Source organism: Lagenorhynchus albirostris, chromosome 2 (genome assembly GCF_949774975.1).
Source record: "Lagenorhynchus albirostris chromosome 2, mLagAlb1.1, whole genome shotgun sequence".
Taxonomy (NCBI): Eukaryota; Metazoa; Chordata; class Mammalia; order Artiodactyla; family Delphinidae; genus Lagenorhynchus; species Lagenorhynchus albirostris.
The window spans coordinates 134,171,143-134,193,204 of record NC_083096.1 but is presented as its reverse complement, the minus strand read 5'-3'; the positions used below and the strand labels follow the sequence as shown (position 1 = coordinate 134,193,204).

General features: G+C 37.9%; 1 protein-coding gene across 5 annotated transcripts in view; it reads left to right on the top strand.

Moving 5' to 3' along the window:
• Positions 1-22,062, top strand: part of NFIA (nuclear factor I A) — a 393,406-nt gene that overhangs the window by 173,235 nt on the left and 198,109 nt on the right. For 4 of the 5 annotated variants that reach the window (XM_060139908.1, XM_060139906.1, XM_060139907.1 and 1 more), the window contains exon 3: positions 11,866-11,931. In XM_060139908.1, coding sequence (XP_059995891.1) covers positions 11,866-11,931 — 66 coding nt within the window. Of the gene's footprint in view, positions 1-11,865; positions 11,932-14,280; positions 14,400-22,062 lie in introns of those variants that run through there. The other variant, XM_060139909.1, reaches the window with a different exon arrangement.

Here is a 22,062-nt window from a genome sequence, read left to right as displayed (position 1 = left end):
TGATAGAATCCAAATGGAAACTCCTAAAAGTGAAATGATTCAGTACATTTAAATCATTTTATCTATCATAAAGACATAGAAGCAAAACATATATGATTATTTCCACTTGCAAAATGCTTGGGTGAATTTCTAGAGAATCAGCTATCACTTGAACTTTGTTATGATGCTGTGGGAGTCTGAGGACCAGTTTTTGGTTGACCAAATGATAGCTCCCTGTTTTCATGCAGATTTGTTAAAAGTCCAGAAACCAAGTTGTTAGGGAAAAGTTATTGTCAATGTGGAAACTGAAAACACATTATTAAAAATATATATATTTTACATTACATATTATAACAACACAGGGATTATGGGCGCCAACCCTACACACAGTCAAAAATCCTCATATAACTTTTACTATAGAAAAAAATCTGCTTATACAGTGAACCGGCACAATTCAAACCTGTGTTGTCAGTGGTTGACTATATATATGAGAAGGTATATCTAAAGTGTTTTTGAGAAAGTATTGTCCTCAATACTAGTCCAAGACCTAAGACCTAGGCTAAATTCTTCAAGGATACCTTATACGGTAGCTCGTGAAACAAAAAGTTTCCTGGTGTTCTGAAGTACATAATGGGTTAAGAAATAAAAAGAAAACACTGTTTATTGGCTCCTGTAGTCAGGACTGGCCAAGTCACTGAAGCTAAACATTTACAATTCATAGTAGGGTATTTGTCATCATTTATAAGGTAAAGAAGAGATAGTCTGACTTATAATGATTATTGAACTCATGTTATTTCTAGTTGTACTTATGATCAGCAGCTAATATCACCCAGTCCCTTTTGATGAAATGTGGGTCCCAACCTTGAATGCAGCCAGAAGACCAACAACCTGATTGCTAATGATGTTTCAAATTAGAACTCTAGGGCTGGAAACAACCTTTACGGGTGCCTAACCCCCCTCATTCTGGTCCTGAATCTAGGGCCAGAAAGCCAAGCCTACGAGTCCCATAAGGTCTGTTCTCACCACATGGGATATACCACCATCCAGTCATGCAGTCTCCCCAAAGCTAGAAAATTTACCCCCAAACATCTGTTGACATCTCTCAAGATAGGCCCTACTGTATTTCATGGCCCTGAAAGAGCAATTCTTTCACCCTCTTCAATTCCATTTCAACAAATATCTGTTAGTACGTATATGTTCTAGATACCATGCTCTGTGCAGTAAAAATAATGAGACAAGGGCTTCCCTGGTGGCGCAGTGGTTGGGAGTCCGCCTGCCGAGGCGGGAGATGCAGGTTCGTGCCCCGGTCCGGGAAGATCCCACATGCCGCGGAGCGGCTGGGCTCGTGAGCCATGGCCGCTGAGCCTGCGCGTCCGGAGCCTGTGCTCCGCAACGGGAGAGGGCACAGCGGTGAGAGGCCCGCGTGCCGCAAAAATAAATAAATAAATAAATAAATAAATAAATAAATAAATAAATAAAATAATGAGACGAAATAAAAGTAAGTAGTCAATGTGATTCTTTAACCGGTTTCTATACATTAGCAAACGTATGCAGTGTACAGTTAGAGTTATAGCTGCTATAATTTACAAGGCATTTTAAGTCATGCCATTCAGGTCTCACAAACTTGAAAGTCAGGCATTTGGAAGATGAGTAAATTGAAATTCAGAGAAGTAAAGGGGCTTGCCCAGTTCCACAAAGCGAATATAAATGGCCAAGAAGGGACCCAAACTCAGGTTTTCTAATACCAAGTCCTCTACCTTTTTCAGTGTACCACAGCTACCTTTGTTAAACAGCCATTTCTGTTAAAGGGAGTACACCAGGCCTGATTAGGAATATTGTCTATGAAATTCTTTCTAAGGGGGAAAAAACCTGATTTTTAAAAACCATTTTGATATTTTACACCATTCCCAACAATGCTAACTATGCAGTAATATACCTTCATCTTTCACTTGAAAGGACTCTGCCTAAACCTCTCTATATCTTACTAGAAAAGTTAATCCCAACCATCCATTCCCACCAACAGTTAGCATCCAGGCTACTGTAAATTCTGTTACAAGGCTACACTTAGTGGTACAGTACTGATTGCGAATGGTAAGAGAATAAAAGCCATTACAAATGTGCACGATAACATGTTGCTGTACATTAACTTCACCAGAGGACAGGACTTAATCAAGAGGGGATGCCACAGAACCTTGATTTTATTATCGTTATTCCGATTGACTGAGAGATCCTTAAGAGCAGAGACCTTGCTTTTTAAAATTTTTATCACCACGTACGCAGGGAGAAAGGCTCATAGTAGATGCATTGATGAATGCCTGAATTAATGAATGGAACAAGTAAGCCCAAAGACAAGGAAGTTAAAAGGAAGCAGTGCTTTTTCAGGAGACTCTTCCAGTAGCATTTTCCCCTTTGGTTAGTAGTCGTGGTCTGAACATTGGAGCACTGCAGAATCCCAGGCTTCTCCAAAAATCTCTAGCTATCGCTGGTGTTAGGACTCACAAACACACTGATAGTCCTGTTTTCTCAAAAGCCTCAAGGGGGGGAAAAGAAAGGAAAGGAAGAAAGAAACAAGAAAACCCAAACTTCCTGATTTACCCAACTGCAGAATCTTCAGCCTTCTCATTAAGGCGTCTGCATTTTTTAGGCAAATTGTTACTATGCCCTTCTCATCATCTTCTTTGACAGCATTATTCTCTGGTTATGGATATGACACGGTCCAGTGATTTGATTTGTGAGAGGTTGGTCGTTTAGTCAGTGGATTGAAATCTCTTCCACCATGCTTTCTCCCTGTGTCCCAACCCTTCCCTTCCCACCCCCCACCAATTCTTAATTCCCTTTCCTCCTTTTTTCCTTTCCAAGCAGGAAAATGTCGCAGTAAACCCCACTACCTTGTCATCCAAAATTCCATGGGAGCCTTCGCTCAGGGGGTCTTCTTCTTGAGGCCTTCACCTTACTTTTAGACAGTTGTCATTATCTTTGTATAAAGGTCATAGCTAAATTGAATAAAAGGAAAGCTGTGTTTTCCTGTCGATGCACAAAGGCAGTATTGACTTCCCTAATCCAGTTTGCTGAGGGGTGAGAGAATTAAATTAGATATCTAAGCACAGAAATTGAGAGCCTTTGAAAACAAAGATAAGGAGACAAGACTGTATTTTCCCTTTTCCTGGGAGCTCTGGGCTCAAGATTTTGCAGGTGTGTCATCTGATCCATGGCTTGCATCGATCAAAACTGTGCCAATGCATATTTAATTAGCAAGGGGACCCTGGATGCATTATAGCCATCATCCCTATATTGAATGGACTGTCAGACTTTCTGCACACTTCTCCACCCCTACCGTCCCCTCAACCCATGCCCCCTCCCTTGCCTCCTTGTTTGGGAAGCTTCTGCATTTTGTCTGAGCAGCTAAAAAGTTTCTTTGTTTTTAGCTGCTGATGCATACAGCACCACTGAGGAGAATACAAACAAGTAGAGTCCTAAAGTGTTTATTTTGTCTAGGAAGACAAGCTCAACCAATTTGATGCCTTTGGTAAGATTTTCAAACCCTATAGAAAACCAACAAGAAAAATAAAAAGAAATACACTTTTCAACTCTTCATGTTTAGATTTTTTTAAAAGAGTCAGTTATATTAGGATTAAAAAAAAAAGAGGATCCCGGGATAGATACTTTAGTAATAAAATAAAAGAATAAACGTTTTACTATTACGATAGAAAAAAGTATATTAAAAAAAAAACCTCCCTGGTCTTGATCATTAGATAGGGCATGTTAGCAAATTTTTTATTTATCAGTCCAAATTGTATGGTAAAATTCGCCATTCTGTCCTGAGGCTATCGTGCCTTTAGGGAATTCAATGAGTGTAGAAAAGTTAAGGTAGAAGGTGAGCAAAAGTTAGAGTTGGATGTATTTTTTAAAAGTTTCAGAGGTTTCATAGGAACGTCTATTGGTGGGGGTCCTTAAAGTGTTGGGAGGTTTGGAGTTTTGCCTCCAACAGGTTATTTCATGGGATTATGGTCACCGTTGATTTTCACACAGGTTACAAAGCCAGACAGAGTGTTGTCTGATAAACAGATGTAAGGAACCAAGTCTGCTTAGAATAAAGAGCAACAGACTGTGAGCACATATTTAGGATTCATTTAAACTCATCAACATAGTCTAGCTCATAGTTCTCTGTCTCTAGTCTACTTTTGAGGTAGCTTCTTGCTGGTAAAGTAACAAGGAATTTTTTTTCCTTACTACAATTTGCTGTGGAGACTCATGGGAAATTCATTTGCATACATCTTGTTACAAAGACTGACTACTTCCTGGCTTAGACAAAGTGTTGCCTGATAAACAGACTTAACACACAAATGTCTGTCTGGAATAAACAACGGCAAGCTGAGATTTAAATTTCCATTATCAGAGATAATCTCTTTCCCAGTATATTGGAATTAAGAACCTTTACTTTAAAACCAGGGCTGTGATGCTGATGTTTTCTACCAGAATCATGTCATGTGTGGGCTGGGGTTGATTTTTTTAAAAGAAACAAAAATGTATATGGATGGGAAGATTTATATTGCAGAGGTAAAAGTACATTTCTTTTTGGGGGACCTTACAGTTTCAAAATCAGGTCTTCTTACATTATTTTATTTGATCCACACAACAACTCTATTAAATTAGGCAAAATAGTCATTAGTGTTCCCATTTTACAGGTGAAAAAAATACGAGATCCAGAGTTAAATTATATAGCTCAGATTTTTTTAGGATTCCATCTTTGTACCTTTTCATACTTCTTTCAATAGTGAAATATGAATGCAAAAAAAGTTAATCCTTAGAATACTAACTGAACTTAAATAGCCATGATTATCCTCAACAGAGATCATTTTATTATTTTAATGAAATTTTTTACAGATATCCAGACACATGAAAATAATGTGTATAGACTATAACTAAATTATGCATCATTTTCATTTGACACATTTGTTTTTATAGTATGAAAGTATACAGGGAGTTTTTCTACTTCCAGTTGTATAGATTGACTACATAAGTCATCTTCAAGTATATTTTCTTCTAAGAACCCCAAGGACTTACTGTTATAATTAATTTTGTTTGTGAAAAAAGTGACTCAAAAGGGGAAATTGAGCACAATTCTGATATGTAATAATGTTATACTCATGGCTTTTTAGGCAGGTCTTTGTTTACTCATGAGTGGGTAGGTAACCAGGTTGACTCACTAATGTGAGTTCTGAATTGATCAACAGATCACCATCACATGTTAACACAGCCCCTGTTATGAGAAAAACAAAATTCAAAGTGGTTATGTCAGTTTTAGTTTATTTTAGTCAGAGACCCTTGTCAAAGAAAATACGAGAAATTATAAATTTATTCAGAGTATCGTGCTTACATATCTTTTATAATCACCACATTCTTGCCATTGACTTCACTTATAACTTTGCTGAAAAACCCGATGATGACTGGAAATCAGCCTCATGCGAAGACTGAAGGTTTAAAGATTGAGTCATTTGGTCTTTACTTTCAGAGTGACTGAATTTGTAATTTTCAAAGCTTAGAAATGATTCCCCCTCAGTGTCATAACACAACAATGGTGAGACCATTTTACTTTTTTCTCAACGTGTTAAAACTGTGTATCATTCCACAACCTCCCTGTGCATGTAGCCAAATAACACGTTTATGAGTAGGTGATAAGACAGTTGAATCACTCTTCAACCTAAACAGTCTCATCATCAGACACAGCCCTGACTAAACAGATGGGCCTTGAATACCAGCATTAATGCCAAAAAATCTAATTCCTGCAAATTTAATATTTCACAAATTCTTCTTCCGAAAGGCATGTAAAAAAAAAGTTTTAAGAAAGAAAATGGTAGTCATCTAGATTATATAATGCTTTTAAGTTCCGACCCCGAAAATGCCATACCCGGGAGTGGCTAAGGGGTGGATCTCCCGAGCAGCTGGCAGCCCCCGGGGTGGTCTGGTGGAGCCCTTCCAAGTCTCTGCTGCGTGAACACAGCCTTCCCGCTCGGATTCGGATTAGAGGATTCAAGGGCCAACGTGTACAAACTAGCCTGGTCCTTTTGGAATTAGGGTTTTCCTTCTGCCCCATCTCCCCACCTCCCTTCTGGTGAAGAAGGATTTGCTGTGCATACCTTGATTACTGCGGTTATCATGACACACGCAATTCTAGCTTACTGGGAAAGTTACACAGATCAAATTTTGTATTTTAAATACAGTAAAGATAAGACTTCCCATTTAAAGAACCATGGAGTGTTTCCATTTTCAAAGATAAGAAAACTTTTATGGTGTGACTCACCTCATAATTTGGTTCAAAAACCAGGTTATTGTGTATTTGTTTTTCATTAAGTAGGCCACAGTCATATACATTAATTACCATTAAATATTGGTTTGATTGTTTACTGAGCTTAAAGGATTTGTCCATTCTCTGAAAATGCTGATGATAACTGAAGATTTTTGGTGGTCCAGATTTAATGATAGTATTACAAAATTCTGTTTGTTCTTTGCCAGACCATGATGGATACTGTTATATGTAGTGGATGGTATTGTATTCATCAGTTTTACTCGTAAGCCCCAGATTGTATATACATATGTGCACCTGTGAAGTGACATTCTACATCTCAAAGGTTTTTAAAATATTTCCTCACACCTCAGTCTTTAAGGTCATGGTGATACTGGAAAAAATAGACAATGTTCCTAAAGTTTATAAAGTACTACAATAATATTTCTTTTATAACTGCAGCTATGAGAGAGACTAATAAGCAAAATGTGACTATTATAGCCATTTTTCTAGATTTCCTTACTGTAATAAACATCTTACGGTACTGAATGATCAAAATAGAGTAATTCTAAGCCTTATACTACTAATCAGAAATAGATTTCTATAACATCATGGACGTAGAAAAATGAATCTTGGATTCTTTGGCTTGACTCTTTCGCAAACTACTCATCTTCCCAAACCTCTGTAAGAAAAAAAGAATCTACCTAAATTTTAAAAATCTTTAAGTGCTACAATCCTGGGGGTATTTATTATATTCAGAGTATAATCACCCTATTCCTTATTGTCTTTTTCCTCAGGAATGTTCCTGACGCTTCATTTATTTGCAGGAAAGTATTCATTCCTAACTTTGCCTTTTCTTTTTCACACTATGAAGAACAACTTCATCTCTTTTTGGCGGCATTTTCACTTTCTTTCACTTGACTAACTCGTCTTTGTTTCTGGATGCCTTCTGATTTCTTCGTATCACCTTTTAATTTGGGAAATTTAAAACTGGACACAAAATTCTAACAAAGACTTTTCAAGCTTCATCCTTAACCAAATCAGTATGCATGTAGGGAGGTTGAACTTAGGTGAAATTATTTTTCCCCTGGAACCTGAATTTGTACTTTCATGGTCCATAGACTTTTGTTGATATCATGTTGACTGAATAGGAATTACATTGGTTTGTTTCGGGGTGGGAAGGGTTCCCCACCACTGCGTGGCTGCTCTTCTTTTATCAGCTGTTCGCAACAGCAGTTGTTAGGATTTTGAGTCCCTCTTCGGGCATCAGAATATGGCAGCTTTCTCTTATCTTTGTGTTTTTTTGAATGTGTGAAATATTTCTGCCATCCATCATTTTAGCCTGCACACATTTCTGGGGGGCCTTTTATGTGTCAGACACCACTCTCAGCTCTTACTATTCTAAGGAGCCTCTTGTGGGTGTGTCGGCCAGGGGCTCAGAGGAGGTGATTGTCTGCAACTTCTAAACGCTGTGCAAGATTTCCTACTCACGAGCCAGAGGGATGTGTCTCTCTCTTCCTTGCCAGGTCCCACGAAGGGGGATATGAAGCAGAAATAAAGACCTTTTCTACCCTCCTTTTTCATTTCATAAGTCCCTATCTGCTTTTAGGTGTGAATTTAGTATATTTTCAGTCACTGGCAGTGGTTCAGCATTAGAAAGCTGAACAACAAGTGAAAATTCATCTCTTTAGTTCAGCGGTTAACAAATCCTTAGCTGGGCCAGGTACCCTTGGATGGTACTAGGGGGTAAGACTAGAGGAAGAAAGGAATTCTTTTCTTATGGAGCTCAAATTCTCATAGGAGATCATTGAAGAGTACCTTAGTGCAACATAATGTAAGTCACATTGTAAGAGATGTATGGCCAATAAAAGAGGAATCAGAGAGGAAAAGTTTAATTCTGGGTCGAGCACAAGGAAGATTTAACAACATTCCATCTTTGCATCACGCCTAGAGAACAGAAAATACGTGGAAGTGATGTCTATATTTTTGCCTGACCAGTTTTACCATATTGACATGCTTTTGTCACTCTTCACCGTACCAAAAGGAGTATTCTCTGAGGTTCCAGGTTGACGGGGAGCAGAATTGAGGTTAGGGGGACTGGATCCATGCATAAGTAGCAAATCCAGTACAAGGTTTCTGTTCCTGCAGTGCACATGCTTATGGAAGCAGAGGCTAGTGTGCAGGCATTAGGATTTATTTTATTCCTTTCCCTAGTGATTATATTGATAGTGAAATATCTTTGTCTGAGTACTCCAGCAATATAGCTGTAGGCGCCATAAAAATGCATAGGTAGATGACTACCAGTTCAATTAAGAGGTCTCAATCCAGCCTCCTATATGAAAACCCTGTCAATTTTAGGTTTAAATTTCTGCTCATAAATTTTTTACAAACCAGAAGAAAAATTGCTTTTCTTTTAGGTTAGGTTGAAGTCTAAGGTTCCTTAAACAAAAAACAAATCCCTAGAAGGAAAAAAAACTGATAATCCTAATATACTTCCTCACAATAGCATTTCCAACTCCATCATTTAAACATATTTTAAATTATATTCTCTTCATTGTAATATACAAATTTTCTGGCTTTCAACCAGGGAACCAGAGAAAGTCACTGCTGTGGGAGACTCAGATACAGGAAGGGCACCCAATTCTATGCAGGTGGTTCTTTTTTTTCTGGGGCCTCTAATTATTTCAGGTGGTGGGAATCAAAAGACCATGTGATAATTGTCCCCAAAAGTAAGACATAAAGTTACCTTGGCTTCTGACAAGTCTCTACCAAGTATTTAAAACAGAAAAGTAAATTAGTTGCTAACCTTCGTGATAGTGTTTTAATGCAAATGCTTAAGAAAGAGATCTTTCATTTGTATCAATTATGTATGGGTAGAAATTAATTTATAATTCTGGTTATCTGGTCGGCTCCATACTTAACAGCACTGGTGACCTTTTGCAATACCAGAGAAAGTATCCATGCGTTCTCAGCATAGAATTGCACCAGCACTGGGTAATTTTGTTCCTTGTTGGTTCAAAATAGAAACGGCATTCAACAGCCCATGGTAGAAAATAATTACCTAAGTCTTTAGATCATTTAACTTTTCTTGTAGATCTTTGGCCTTCCCTATCCATTACCAAGATGGTGTATTTTAGTATGCAGTCCTCCGGTGGAGAACAGTATCCCCAGCTTTTGAATAAAAGTGGAGAAATTAAATTCCGTTTTCAATTTGGCTAGATGCCTTCTCTAGTGTTTGTATCTGAGCTTTCACAAGAGTGCTGCGGCCCCTTTCAGACCAACTCTGAGCTGTTTTCCTGCCACTCAGTCATTTGCTGTTTGTTTGCTTCTTTTTCTGTGGCTTGGAATTTTAAACTTTCTTTGAACGTATCTATTGCCATCTTTTGTTGCTGTTCATGTTTTCTATAATTATGCTACCTTTCTATAAATATAGGGTGACAAACGTAAAAGAAAATTTAAAAGGACAAAGGAGTCCACTTTTAGATTATTAAAACAATTGTTTGAATCACTCATTATTTTTTTACCTTAGCTTAGTATTAATAGTTAAATATCAGAAAAGTAATTGGCTAGGGTATATTTAAATTAATTGAGATAAAAAATATTTTTCTTTTTGCAAAGTGATTAATCGTAAAGATATTACATCAAGAAAAAGAATACTGGCTAAGCTATCATATAGAAAGTTAGGTTTGCCAGTCTTATTCCAAAGAAAATGTTCTATTTGGCAAAATTTTATGTATCTATTCTGGGACATGATCAGAAAGAATTTTAACTTTCCCTAAGACAAACTTAGATATTTTCTTTAATTTTAATAGTGGATATTAATGGTTTAAAATTTTCTAGTACAAAAATAATGAAGGTATGCCTTTCTCCTAAAACATGCTGAATTACTTCTAAGAATGTTGAATTTGTAATTTTTAATGTCGAAATTACAGGATATTCCCTTAGAAAAAGAGAAGGTAGTCCTGCCGTGTTTTTAAATCATTTGCTATAAAAATAATGTTAATTTATGGAGTTAAAATTTCAAATGTAATCCGATATAAATTGTATTTCAATTTTCAGTGCAGATTTTGTATTTAACTTTGTGGTTCATTTTGAAAAATTTGTCTAAAGTTTTTTGACCTGTAATGCTTTTTGTTTGTGTCTTCACTATGGCTATTGTTACATTATGATAAAAGCTATCACTTTGCCAGACAAATAAAAATTCAAATTTTCACATCATTTGCTATTTGAACCTTTGAATCAATCTAGAATTTTTTCTCTAGTTACCAGGTTAAGAACATCTGAAAATTTTTAAATAGACATTTAAAAAATAGTACTTCCCAATAATTAAAATCTTCATTTGCCTAAAAGCAGGGGGCCTTTCTTAAAGTAATAACTTAGCGCTTCTCTCGACCTAGGGTCACTAGTAGTGCTGCTACCTTTTGCAGTATCTCCAAGAAAGAGAATGCTAAAACTGTAACTCTGTTGAAATAGAATTAATATTTTCAGTTTAATCACAGTTAAGTGTCATGACCTTTTGGATCTTGCATTGAACTTCTTGCTGAAATGTGGTCAAATTTCAGGCAGCCCATTCTAACCCTGTGAAGTCAAGGTAAAGTTCAGATCCAGGCTTTCCACAGATACAGAGATTTTTCTGAAACTTTGTTTTGCTTGTTTTTTGATAATGTTATATATTGTTTCAAGTCTCAGAAAATGCTTTACGTAAAAAACTCTCTCCTTGACATATTTTGCCTTTTTTCTCCTTTCCCCCCAAAATGTATCATAAGTATTCCTACTTCTAATTCTGTGAAATTTTTTGATCTAACTTAATTTTATCTCATCTTAAAATTAAATATCACTTTATTTTAAATTATCTCATTTAGAAGTTAATTTGATTGAATCAAATTTTTTCATTTGAAAATGATTGTGTTTTTAAAATAAAAAATAAATGGGATCCAATAAAGGTATGCAAGAACCTGTTTTTGCTCACAAGGCCTGTTAGGATCTCCCAAATGCAGCAGTACAAGAGGAAAATAATACTTATAAAGTGGGGGAGAAAGATATCTTTGAGTGATCCTGTTATTTTAAGTAAATGCACTAGAATATTAGGATTCTAGTATTTAATGGTGTTAGTCTGCATAGTCTGTTGCTGTAATACAGAGCTAAATATCAACAGAACTTGTTTCTGTTGTTTGGGTTGCTTTTATATACCAGCTTCAAAATATGTTTTGACACTTTATTATGTTCTGAATCAAGCTTCAGATGTGTGTAATGAAGGATGAAGTCTTTATCAGACTCTAGTGTATAAATAATGGAGAAGAGCAGTTTGGAAATGGTGTCTCTGTAAGAGGATGGTTTCTGAAGAGTTTCAAGTTATGATCTGGCGCAAGCCAAGCGCCACTGCAGGTGGCAGCAGGCCGAGAGTCATCTCTGAAGGCACGGGCTGCGGCCTCTGCTGCTTTTCACCCCCTGTCTTTTCTCTCTTCTTTTTTCGATCCTCATGTCACTTCTGTAACGTTCTCATTCCTAGTTTCCATGCTGAACCTTTTGAGAAAGTCTGGCACCTCTGATCCACTTTCCTTCACAGACCCTGTAATTTTTGGCTGTATTTTTATGTTTTTCAGATTCAAGTCAATCTGAAAGTCCCAGCCAGCCAAGTGACGCTGACATTAAGGACCAGCCAGAAAATGGTAAGTTTACTTTGGGACTCTTGACTGCTGCTCTGAGAGTCCATGGTAGCCAGCAGCCAACCAAGTACAAGGCTTTTGAGGTCTGCCCCTATGGGCGGCCCACGGTAGGAACCATCTTGAGGACTCAAGGAGTTTTCTGGGCCACTCTAGCCTCCCCAAACCCTTCCCCTCAGCCACAAACCCTATCAGGGTACTCATAAGAACCTTCGTTCCCAAGAAAGTTGATTACTGTGAGAGGCGGTGTTGATTTACCAGATCAGGATCTTTTACAGCGTAAGTGAGGCGCCAATGCCTTTTCATTTCAGTTCCTTTTAAGGTGGCAAGTGACCCACAATCTTCTTCACTAGTGATTTAAGTTTATTGACTGACAAGTATTTTTGAGGCCTTTTCAAAGCCTTTGCTAATTGCTTTAAGAAAATCATCTCTGCCTTTGAAGGATTTTTCACTTCAAATTGTCTAAAATAAAACACTAAGGATACGTGACAGAATTAAACTCATCAGTTGCATAAATATATAAACTTTCCGTGGCAGAAACTTGACTAACCTAGAATACACACTTTATATATGAATATAATAGTATCCACTAAAATACTAACTGTGTGGTATATGCACTCCAAGGACGAAAAAGGTTGTCATAGGTTAGAATTTAAGATTGAGTAAAGCCATCAGTTTCAATAAAAATCAAGAAGTAAACTCGTGATACCCATGACATGCTAAACGTTGTATTATACACTTTCATAGTATCATCTCATAAAATTCCAAAATGATCTTCCCTGGTGAGAGAGCTGAAGACTCTAATGGGAACTTGACCTTGAGGGACCTTTGAGGGGAATACGGCACGGAGGCTAAAAGCTCAGGCTGTGGTGTCAGACCTGTGTTCAAAGTCTGCCTCTACTTCTTCCTGCCTTTGTAATGTTGAATAGGTTATTTACCCTCCCAGAGTATTGATTTATTCCTCATCTTTGAAGTGGTATGGTAATAGTTGTATTGACATGTTGAAGAATTAAATAAGATAATGTGTATAACATACTTAACCATAGTATCTTTCATAGACTTTACACTAAAAAAGCTGGCTGTTGTTCAGTATTCCTTGTATTATTTTTCTAGTCAGTATAGTTCTACCATACATTGTTTTTCACTTACTTAGAATGACCTCATTCCTCCTGACTCTCTTCTTTTTGTTGTTCTATCAATTTTTCCGTTTTGATCTCCATCTGATCTTTTGGAATAGATAGGTAAACTGAATTATGTCAGTTTTGTGGGGTGGAGGATTGAGTTTACCACACTGAATATCCTATCACTGATTTCTCAGGATTCGTTTCATTTCCCAAGCCTGGGAAATTCTCTATAACATTGTTGGGCTCCCATATTAAATATACACTATCTGACTATTCCTCTCCTCAACCTGGTATTTTGGTGGTATTTTCCTTATCAAAGTCATCTTTTCACAGCAGGCATTAAAGAGAGAGAGAGAGAGAGAGAGAGCTCTGAAGGCTTGTTTTTAGTGTCATAAACAGCTACATCTTATTTTTTGTTGACATTTTAAAGAGCGATATTTATAGATTAGTTTCATTCTTTATTTCCCACTTGACTTATAGATGATGCCTTATAGTTTCGTTTTCTTCGTACATTATATCTCTATCTAATCTGCCTGAAGTTGTGTCCAGAGATATTCGTTTTACTTTCACCTTTAAGAGCTGGTGGGCTGCCGAGGTGTGTGGTTCACGTGTTTAGGTCTGGCCGCCCCTCTCGCAGGCCTGCGATTCATCTGTCTTCATAAAATGGCCGACAAGCTGTTCACATGCAAATATAAATTGAGAGCATGAGAGGCCTGGCATGCCTTTCTGGAGCTGCTGTAATACCGATATTGTGCGTTTCCCATTCCAAAAAGAAGCGAGGATCGAGCCTGGATTTTTCGGCCAAAGGCACAGAGAGACTGGCCAAGTTCACTGTTAACCCCAGATCACTTGGTGCCACCTCAAGGATTCACGGTACCATTTGGGAAGGATCGTGTGAGTTCAAAGAAAGAAAGTATTAATATCCAGGAGAGACAGTGATAAATTCCTATGTTTCAAATTTCTATTTATTTCAGAGAAAAGCTGAAGTTGGTTCATCTTAGACAATTCCAACTGGAGCTCAGACTAGAGGAATATCAGCCTCTTCGGTTTCCTCTTTCTGCCTTTTGTCAATCTCAGATGAAGTTATTGGAGGAAATATTTCCTCTTCCTTAAAGTCCTATAATCCCTAAAGGAAAATAAATGAGGATTTCAGGACTAGGTATTTACATGCATTAGATGACTTTCTGGGGTTGCTTTGATAAAGAGTATTCTTTCGTTTTCATTACCCCAGGTTATGGAAGATGAGTTCCTGAAAAGTTCTTGTTTGTTTGTTTATTTGTTTCATTTTTATTTTTAAGACGAGAACTCTCATAAGTATATCAACAAAACTCAAGAACTTTTGAAATCTTGGTGGATGAAGAAGTGACAGACTCTGGTCTTCAAAGTGGGAACTCATTATTCCTTATTTATGTATATATTCGAGGGGAAATAATATTCTTTTTATGCTAGCTCTTGAGGAGAAAGGTAATGGGAAACGAATGGTATTTTCCTAGTAAACCATGGAAAATGAGTAGACAAATGGTAACATGCTGTTTCATCCAAAACCATAAACTAGGCCATGTAACTTTACCTAAAGTGGATGCAGCTGTTTCTTCCCTGCCCAACTAGTCTGTTTTTTTCCTGTGGAATTTTTGCTTTCTTTTCTTGTACTCCCTTAAGACTCAACTGTAAAAGAAAACAAATCTTTGTCCAATTACAGTATTAGATGGGAATTTTGAAGGAATTATCTGAAGTCCAGAGATAAAATATCAGAATCTCTGAAGCTCAAAATTGGTATAATATAATGATTAAAAATTCCACCTCTAGAGTCAGACAGGCCTGATTAAATAATGGCTGGGCAACTCTGAATAAAGTCTTGCCCCAGCCTCAGTATTCTTATCAGTAAAATGGGAACACTAAAAGATCCTTCCTCATGAGTATTAAAATGAGAATATGCCTGTGAAACAGCATAATGCCGGGTTCGTAGTCAGGACTCAAAGAAAGGTAACTACCACCACTCTCCAGTTAAAGCTCGTATCTGTAATGAGATACACATATGCAAGAGGTCAAAAGCTGGGAGCCTTGGAGTGGAAGGGGAGATAATATCAGAAATAGAGCAAGACTCTTTAGATACAGCTTTTGTAGATACCTACTGTGTTCTGAAATGTCAGGCTTAAGTCTCTTAAATCTGTCCATAATCGCCACAGTGGCACATCTATTTCGCTGTTTAGTTCTCTTCTCCACATTCTGTGTACCTCCCAGGAGTTGAGAGCTACAAAAGTGATTCAGAGTTGCTAGAACCTTCAGAATGAATGCTCAAGAAAGTTATTCTGGACAGAGGGGACTCCACTTAGATGTCTTTAATTTTGTCTGAGTTTTTCCTTGGCACAAACCAAGTAGAATCTGGCTTATTAAAACTATAAGCCGATGAAAGATAGGATTCATGACCAATTCCATATGCCTTGAACATGACAGATACCTAGGATTTATTAAAATTAATAAGTAGATAAATATACTGTCATTATCCCCAAGTAGTTTTTGAGTATTTGCTCACTATTGATTTACCAAGAAGTGTTTAAGGAAAAAAAAAAGAAACCCTGGAGAAGTTGAAGTCTAATTTGAGTGTGGGTATAAGTTGTACAGTTGTATGTGTATGACACATGGGCATACATACACAGATATGACTAATACTGCTGGGAAACCAAAGCTATGGGCTATACTAATGACCATAGTAGATGAGAAGGAGGTGTGATCAAAGATATGCAGTACCAACAAACAACCCAATCTAAAAATGGGCAGAAGACCTAAATAGACATTTCTCCAAAGAAGATATACAGATTGCCAACAAACACATGATACGATGCTCAACATCACTAATCGTTAGAGAAATGCAAATCAAAACTACATTGAGGTATCGCCTCACATCACTCAGAATGGCCATCATCAAAAAATCTAGAAACAATAAATGCTGGAGAGGATGTGGAGAAAACGGAACGCTCTTGCACTGTTGGTGGGAATGTAAATTGATACAGCCACTATGGAGAACATTATGGAGGTTTCTTAAAAAACTAGAAATAGAACTACCATATGACCCAGCAATCACACTACTGGGCATATACCCTGAGAAAACCATAATTCAAAAAGAGACATGTACCACAGTGTTCATCACAGCATTGTTTACAATAGCCAGGATATGGAAGCAACCTAAGTGTCCATCAACAGATGAATGGATAAAGAAGATGTGGCACATATATACAATGGAATATTACTCAACCATAAAAAGAAATAAAATTGAGTTATCTGTAGTAAGGTGGATGGACCTAGGGTCTGTCATACAAGTGAAGTAAGTCATAAAGAGAAAAACAAATACCGTATGCTAGCACGTATATGTGGAATCTAAAAAGAAAAAAAGGTTCTGAAGAATGTAGGGGCAGGACAGGAATAAAGACGCAAAAGTAGAGAATGGACTTGAGGACATGGGGAGGGGAAAGGGTAAGCTGGGACAAAGTGAGAGAATGGCATGGACATATATACACTACCAAATGTAAAACAGATAGCTAGTGGGAAGCATCCGCATAGCACAGGGAGACCAGCTCAGTGCTTTGTGACCACCTAGAGGGGCTGGATATGGAGGGTTGGAGGGAGACGCAAAAGGGAGGGGATATGGGGATATATGTATACGTATAGCTGATTCACTTTGTTATACAGCAGAAACTTACACAATGTAAAGCAATTATACTCCAATAAAGATGTTAAAAAAATAAAAGAAGTAAAAATTCCAAAAAAAACCCAAAAATATTTCTTCCAAAAATGATTCTCTTAGTACTTGCCTTGGTCACCTAGAGACATATCAAACTAGACAGCTAGGGGCTTCCCTGGTGGCACAGTGGTTGAGGGTCCGCCTGCTGATGCAGGGGACACGGGTTCGTGCCCTGGTCCAGGAGGATCCCACATGCCGCTGAGCGGCTGGGCCCGTGAGCCATGGCCGCTGAGCCTGCGCGTCCGGAGCCTGTGCTCCGCAATGGGAGAGGCCACAACAGTGAGAGGCCTGCGTACCGCAAAAAACAAAAAAAACCTAGACAGCTTAAAATAAAGAATTCACTTTTTGTGACCTAAGTTTAAAACTTGTCTTCTGTACCAGAAAGAAAGTGAAATTTTATTGGGATAATAAATAACTTTAAAAATTAAAGACTCTTCCTAAAATTATAATTATGCTTATTACTAATATTTCCACATGAATGCACCTGGAAAATTAAGACTCTGTGTTGAGAAGAAAAAAAACTAGAGAATAGATATAATTGAGCAGCATTAACTTAGAAAAGTTACATTCAGGCAGTGGTTTCATGTGTTGAGAACAGCTTTGATTTTCCCCAGAACTCCAGTTACTATTGTTAAAATGTTAAACCTGAAGCAAATATAAGAAAAAATCAAACAATACATTAAAAGTTATTGCAATGTCAAAGACTAAAAAAAAAAAGATATGCAATATCATCATGTTCCTTTATGGTTGATAACCACATAGGGAATGGAATCCCGACAAAGTTCTCAGCTCTGACTGGTATCGTTCATTTAATCATTTTGCATATTACTGAAACCCCCTTTCTGGCTTTTCAAGAGCTGCTGAAGGTTTTAAGCCCTATTTGTTAGACTTTGACTTAGAACACCTACTCAAACCACCTTTGTGAATTCAAGAGTATTTGTGGATATTGGAATGCTTTATATTTGCAATGCTTTCTCGATATTTACAGGGCCTGTGAACAGTCCCCCAGAGCTTGCGTCCTGTGGTGCATCAGGTCAGGCATTACTGCGGGAAAAGCTCATGTGATAGCCCTCCTACTTAATTCAAGGCACACTTCTGTGTGACCACGCTGAGGGAATAGCACAGTCCAACAATGGTACTCTGAAAGCACACTCCCGCACTGGGACTCCCTGTAGATGCACCCTTAACTAAAAAAGGAAAGAAAATGTGGTGTTCCCTTGCTGGAAAAAGAAAAGTTGTGTTCACGTGTGTTTTGGTTTTTTTGTTTTTGTTTTTCCTATTTACTCTCTCTCATCACCTGCACAGGCTGCTAATAATAATAATAATAACCTCATCTTAGTGGTTTTTAAAATGTGATATTTATAACAGGAAATCAGAGTTGGTATTTAGATAATTTTCTTTAGTTTTAATCGTGTTTGCTCTGCCTCATTTATCTGGTAGTTGCACGTATGTCGGAGACATCAGCCCTCAGATGGGCCTTTGCAATCAGTGGAAGGCCATGAATCGTGATGCTTGCCCCAGATTTTGAAAATTTCCAGCTCTACCTGCCAGTGTGAAAATCACCCTGGAGTACTGGTTGAATCTAGCTTTCATGTTCAACATCTTTATTTATGTCATTCCCATCCTGTATCACCAAACTAGGGATTGTTGCTAAAAGTTGCTGGAGGAGCAAGGAATGTACTTTTCTTCAGTCTCAATTGTCACTATCTCATTGGTTATCAGTTAACTCACTTCTGTGAGTATTTTGAATATTTTAGTACTTACGAAATAAATTCCAAGGCTACTGACTTCCTGACTTAAGATTTATATGTAGGATTCACTTTGTAAAAGATTTATATGTAGGATTCACTTTGTAACTTGGAGGTGAGATAAGAGAGCTATAAATTTCTGTTTCTTTTTTGGACACACATTCTTTTATCTGATAATATTCTCATAAGAAAGTGCAGACCCTTTGCTTTAACTTGTTTCACTACCTCCTCAAATATGTAGTAGATACATTGCAATATTATGTTATAATATTAGTACATAGTTGGAAGGCAAAATAAAATTCATAACTCCAAATGCTAAGAATTGTTTCTTACTACTGGATGGACTGCTGTTTTAGGAACTATTTTTAGATTACTGGGTCATTATAGTTGGGTCATTTTAGGAATTTTGGAGGCAATGGGCAGCCGAGCAGTCAGCGTTTTATTGGGAAAGCAGGAGCATTCTAGCACCATTGACTTGTAAATGCAACTTGTCAGTATTTCATAATTTGCATGACTTTCTTTTGCAATTACCTAGCAACAGTTATTCTCAGCCGTGTTTTTTCCAAAAACCCTGCAGGGACAGACACAGTAGAGTGACCACCAAAATAACAGCAGTAACAGTAATGATCAATATTCTAAATATTGTAAAGGTCCCAACTCGGGGAGACATTAAAACCTAAATGCCTTCTGGTTTCCAGATCTGTGTAATTAAATTCTGACTGATGAATTTTCAGCAATGCAGTGGAGCTAGTCTATCTTCTTTTAGAGACTGGGGAACTAGAATTTGGTTTAATCTAAAAATGTCAGTCTGAGACCAGGTGAATTGTGCTTTCTTAAATATTGTTAGCAGATGTGACCCATCATTGTTTACAGGGGCTCTTGAGAAATGCCTGCAGACAAAGGAAATTCTTGGATCCTGCCTTTTGAAAGATGAGGTACCAGCTGAGGCTTCCCCCATCCGCATGCTGCAGCGTAGAGTATGATGAGCTTTACCACAGGATTCAGGGTAGTTAAGGAGCCTTTTCAACTGAAAAAGAAGGATGAAATTTGCAGTCATTTTAAAGAAGTAGTTTTACCTCTAACATTATGGGTGTTTTATTGTCTACAGACAGAGGATAACTAGCTGAACAGACTTTAAGTAGTTGGCTAGTAGCCAATATAGGGAATGTTTTAGACCCCTGTTCCCCTGATTTCCAAATTCTAAAACGGACTGGCTGGGTGGTCTATTTCAGACACAAACCCCACCTCCTCCCCTCTCCCAGTGCCTCACACACAAATAGTTACAGAGGAAAGAAGAAATAAAGAGGTGTCTTTCTGGTCCTCGAATTACTTCATGCCTGTGACTCTTGTTCCAGGAGAGACAACCATTTGGATGTAACATTGCAAATAGAAAAGTGTTTTTAAGTGTTTGTTTATAACTTATATGGGATTGTGTAAATTTATCCATAGATCTCGATTCTCAAAATATGAAGCAAAACAGTTCACGTAGTATTTGAATCGGGCTCAGAAAAGAAATCAAATGCGGTGCCGTCATCACATCACAGTTGCATGGAGAAGGTGTGGTGGAAGGTGTACCTAGTGTTTGGCTGCAGTGCCATCTGCCCTTGTTCTCTGTTCCCTGTGGTCGAAGCCTGGATGGGCTCTGATAGGACCCCTTGACAGATCTCCTTAGAAGGACCTGCAGTGTACTCCTAACGGTCACTTTCACATACCTCTCCATCACTGAAAAATCCGCATGATGAATTTTCAGCGAGGCTAGTTTGGGTCAGGAATAGTGTGTGAGCTTTCCTTGCCACAAATAACAGGGTCTGATTTGACATTTGACTATGAATTTGTTGATTTAAATCCTATATATTATTTTGGGGAAAGAATTATACATCTGTGGATCGTATTAGTAAACTGAATGTAATATAAATAATTTATTCAGGGATTTGGAGTAGCTAACCCAGCTTGATTAGTTGTCTGCTAGAAAAATTCATGTGACCACAAGGATTTTTGGCACCTTTTCTCCCTACAGCTTCCTCATTCTTTTTCTCTTCTTCAGGTTTCACTCAGCTCCAGGCAACTCTGTTCCCTTGGCATTACCTTGTCGTTAAGGAAATCTACTGGGATAGCTCAAATCGAGGTGGTGGAGGGGTAATACTTACTGCAGATTACTCTGCTCCATCTCAGTTGTTAATTTCTATACTTGGTTGATTTTATCCCAAAGGGAACAGGGGAGTCTCATATGCCTTATCCACAGGCATCGTATGGCAAATATCCAAAGAGAGAAGTATAAAGGATGTTATGGTGAGGCCCAGCAAAATAGTAATAGGCTTCCAACAATCTCTTCATGAAGGAAAGTCAGTGTTTTCTTAGATCTCTGTAGGCATTTTTGCAACCAGAGAGCTTCTCAGCAAGCAGCATTTGTAAACTCAAGAGATGAACAAGTAGAAGCCAAATCACAGCTTCCGAATAGGTCAGATTAGCAAAGGAGAGCTGCCATTATAAGCCTGACACTGAGCATCTGTTAAGGGGAAATCAGTTGTCCAAGTCACTTAAAGACCTGTACCTCAATTTTCTCATAAGTAATTTAGCAGATAGTTATTAAGAATCCGCTGGGTACATTTGGACTATGTGCTGGATGCATTGAGGGAATACAGTGATGGATCAGACATCCTGTTCTAAAGGACCTGATAGTCTAGTAAGGGGAAAGAGGCTTCATTCATTCATTCATTCATTCATTCAACAAATGTTTATCAAGTGCATTCCAAGAATCAGATACTGCACTGAGCAAAACAGATAAAATCTCTCTTATTCCTTCTGGTGGGAGGAAACAGACAATAAACCAACTAATATATATAATATACCAAATGGTATGAAATATTAGGAAGAAAAGTAAAGCAAGATAAGGGATAAACAGTGGAGGATATGGGCGCTATTTTACGGAGGGTGGTCAGGGAAGGCCTTTTTGATCTGTGGACTTTTGAGCTAAGACTTGAGGAAGGTGAAGAAGAGAATTATGCAGATACTTGGGACTTTTGTTCTAGAAAGAGGGAACAGTAAGTGTAAAGACCCTGAGGCATGTTGGAGGAACACTCAGAGGGTCAGTGTGGCCTGCGGGGCACAAATGAAAGAGGAGCAGTTGGAGGTAGGAGTAGCAGGAAGCCAAATTATATTGGACCTTGTAGGCCAAGGAAAGGACTTGGCACATGCTTGACAAATTATGATATCCTCTACAAGGTATGCACATACCCAATCCATTCATTTCTTGATGTGGTGGATATGCCCTGAGCCCCGACACTGTGTTAGATACTTAAAGTTAAGTGGTGAATAAAGCAAAAGGCCTAATTCATAGCATTGTCAAAGAAGGAGACTCTCGTCTGCCATGGCAATATCTTTTAGTATCCCCAAAGGTTTTCCCTTATGTGTGTATCACTGAAAGCAGAGTCACTTGCATGGGATAGTTGGCTTCACATACCCATCATGCAGATGATTCTCTTTTCATTTAATGGAGGTCTAAATCTGTTCAGCTGCAGTTTAACCC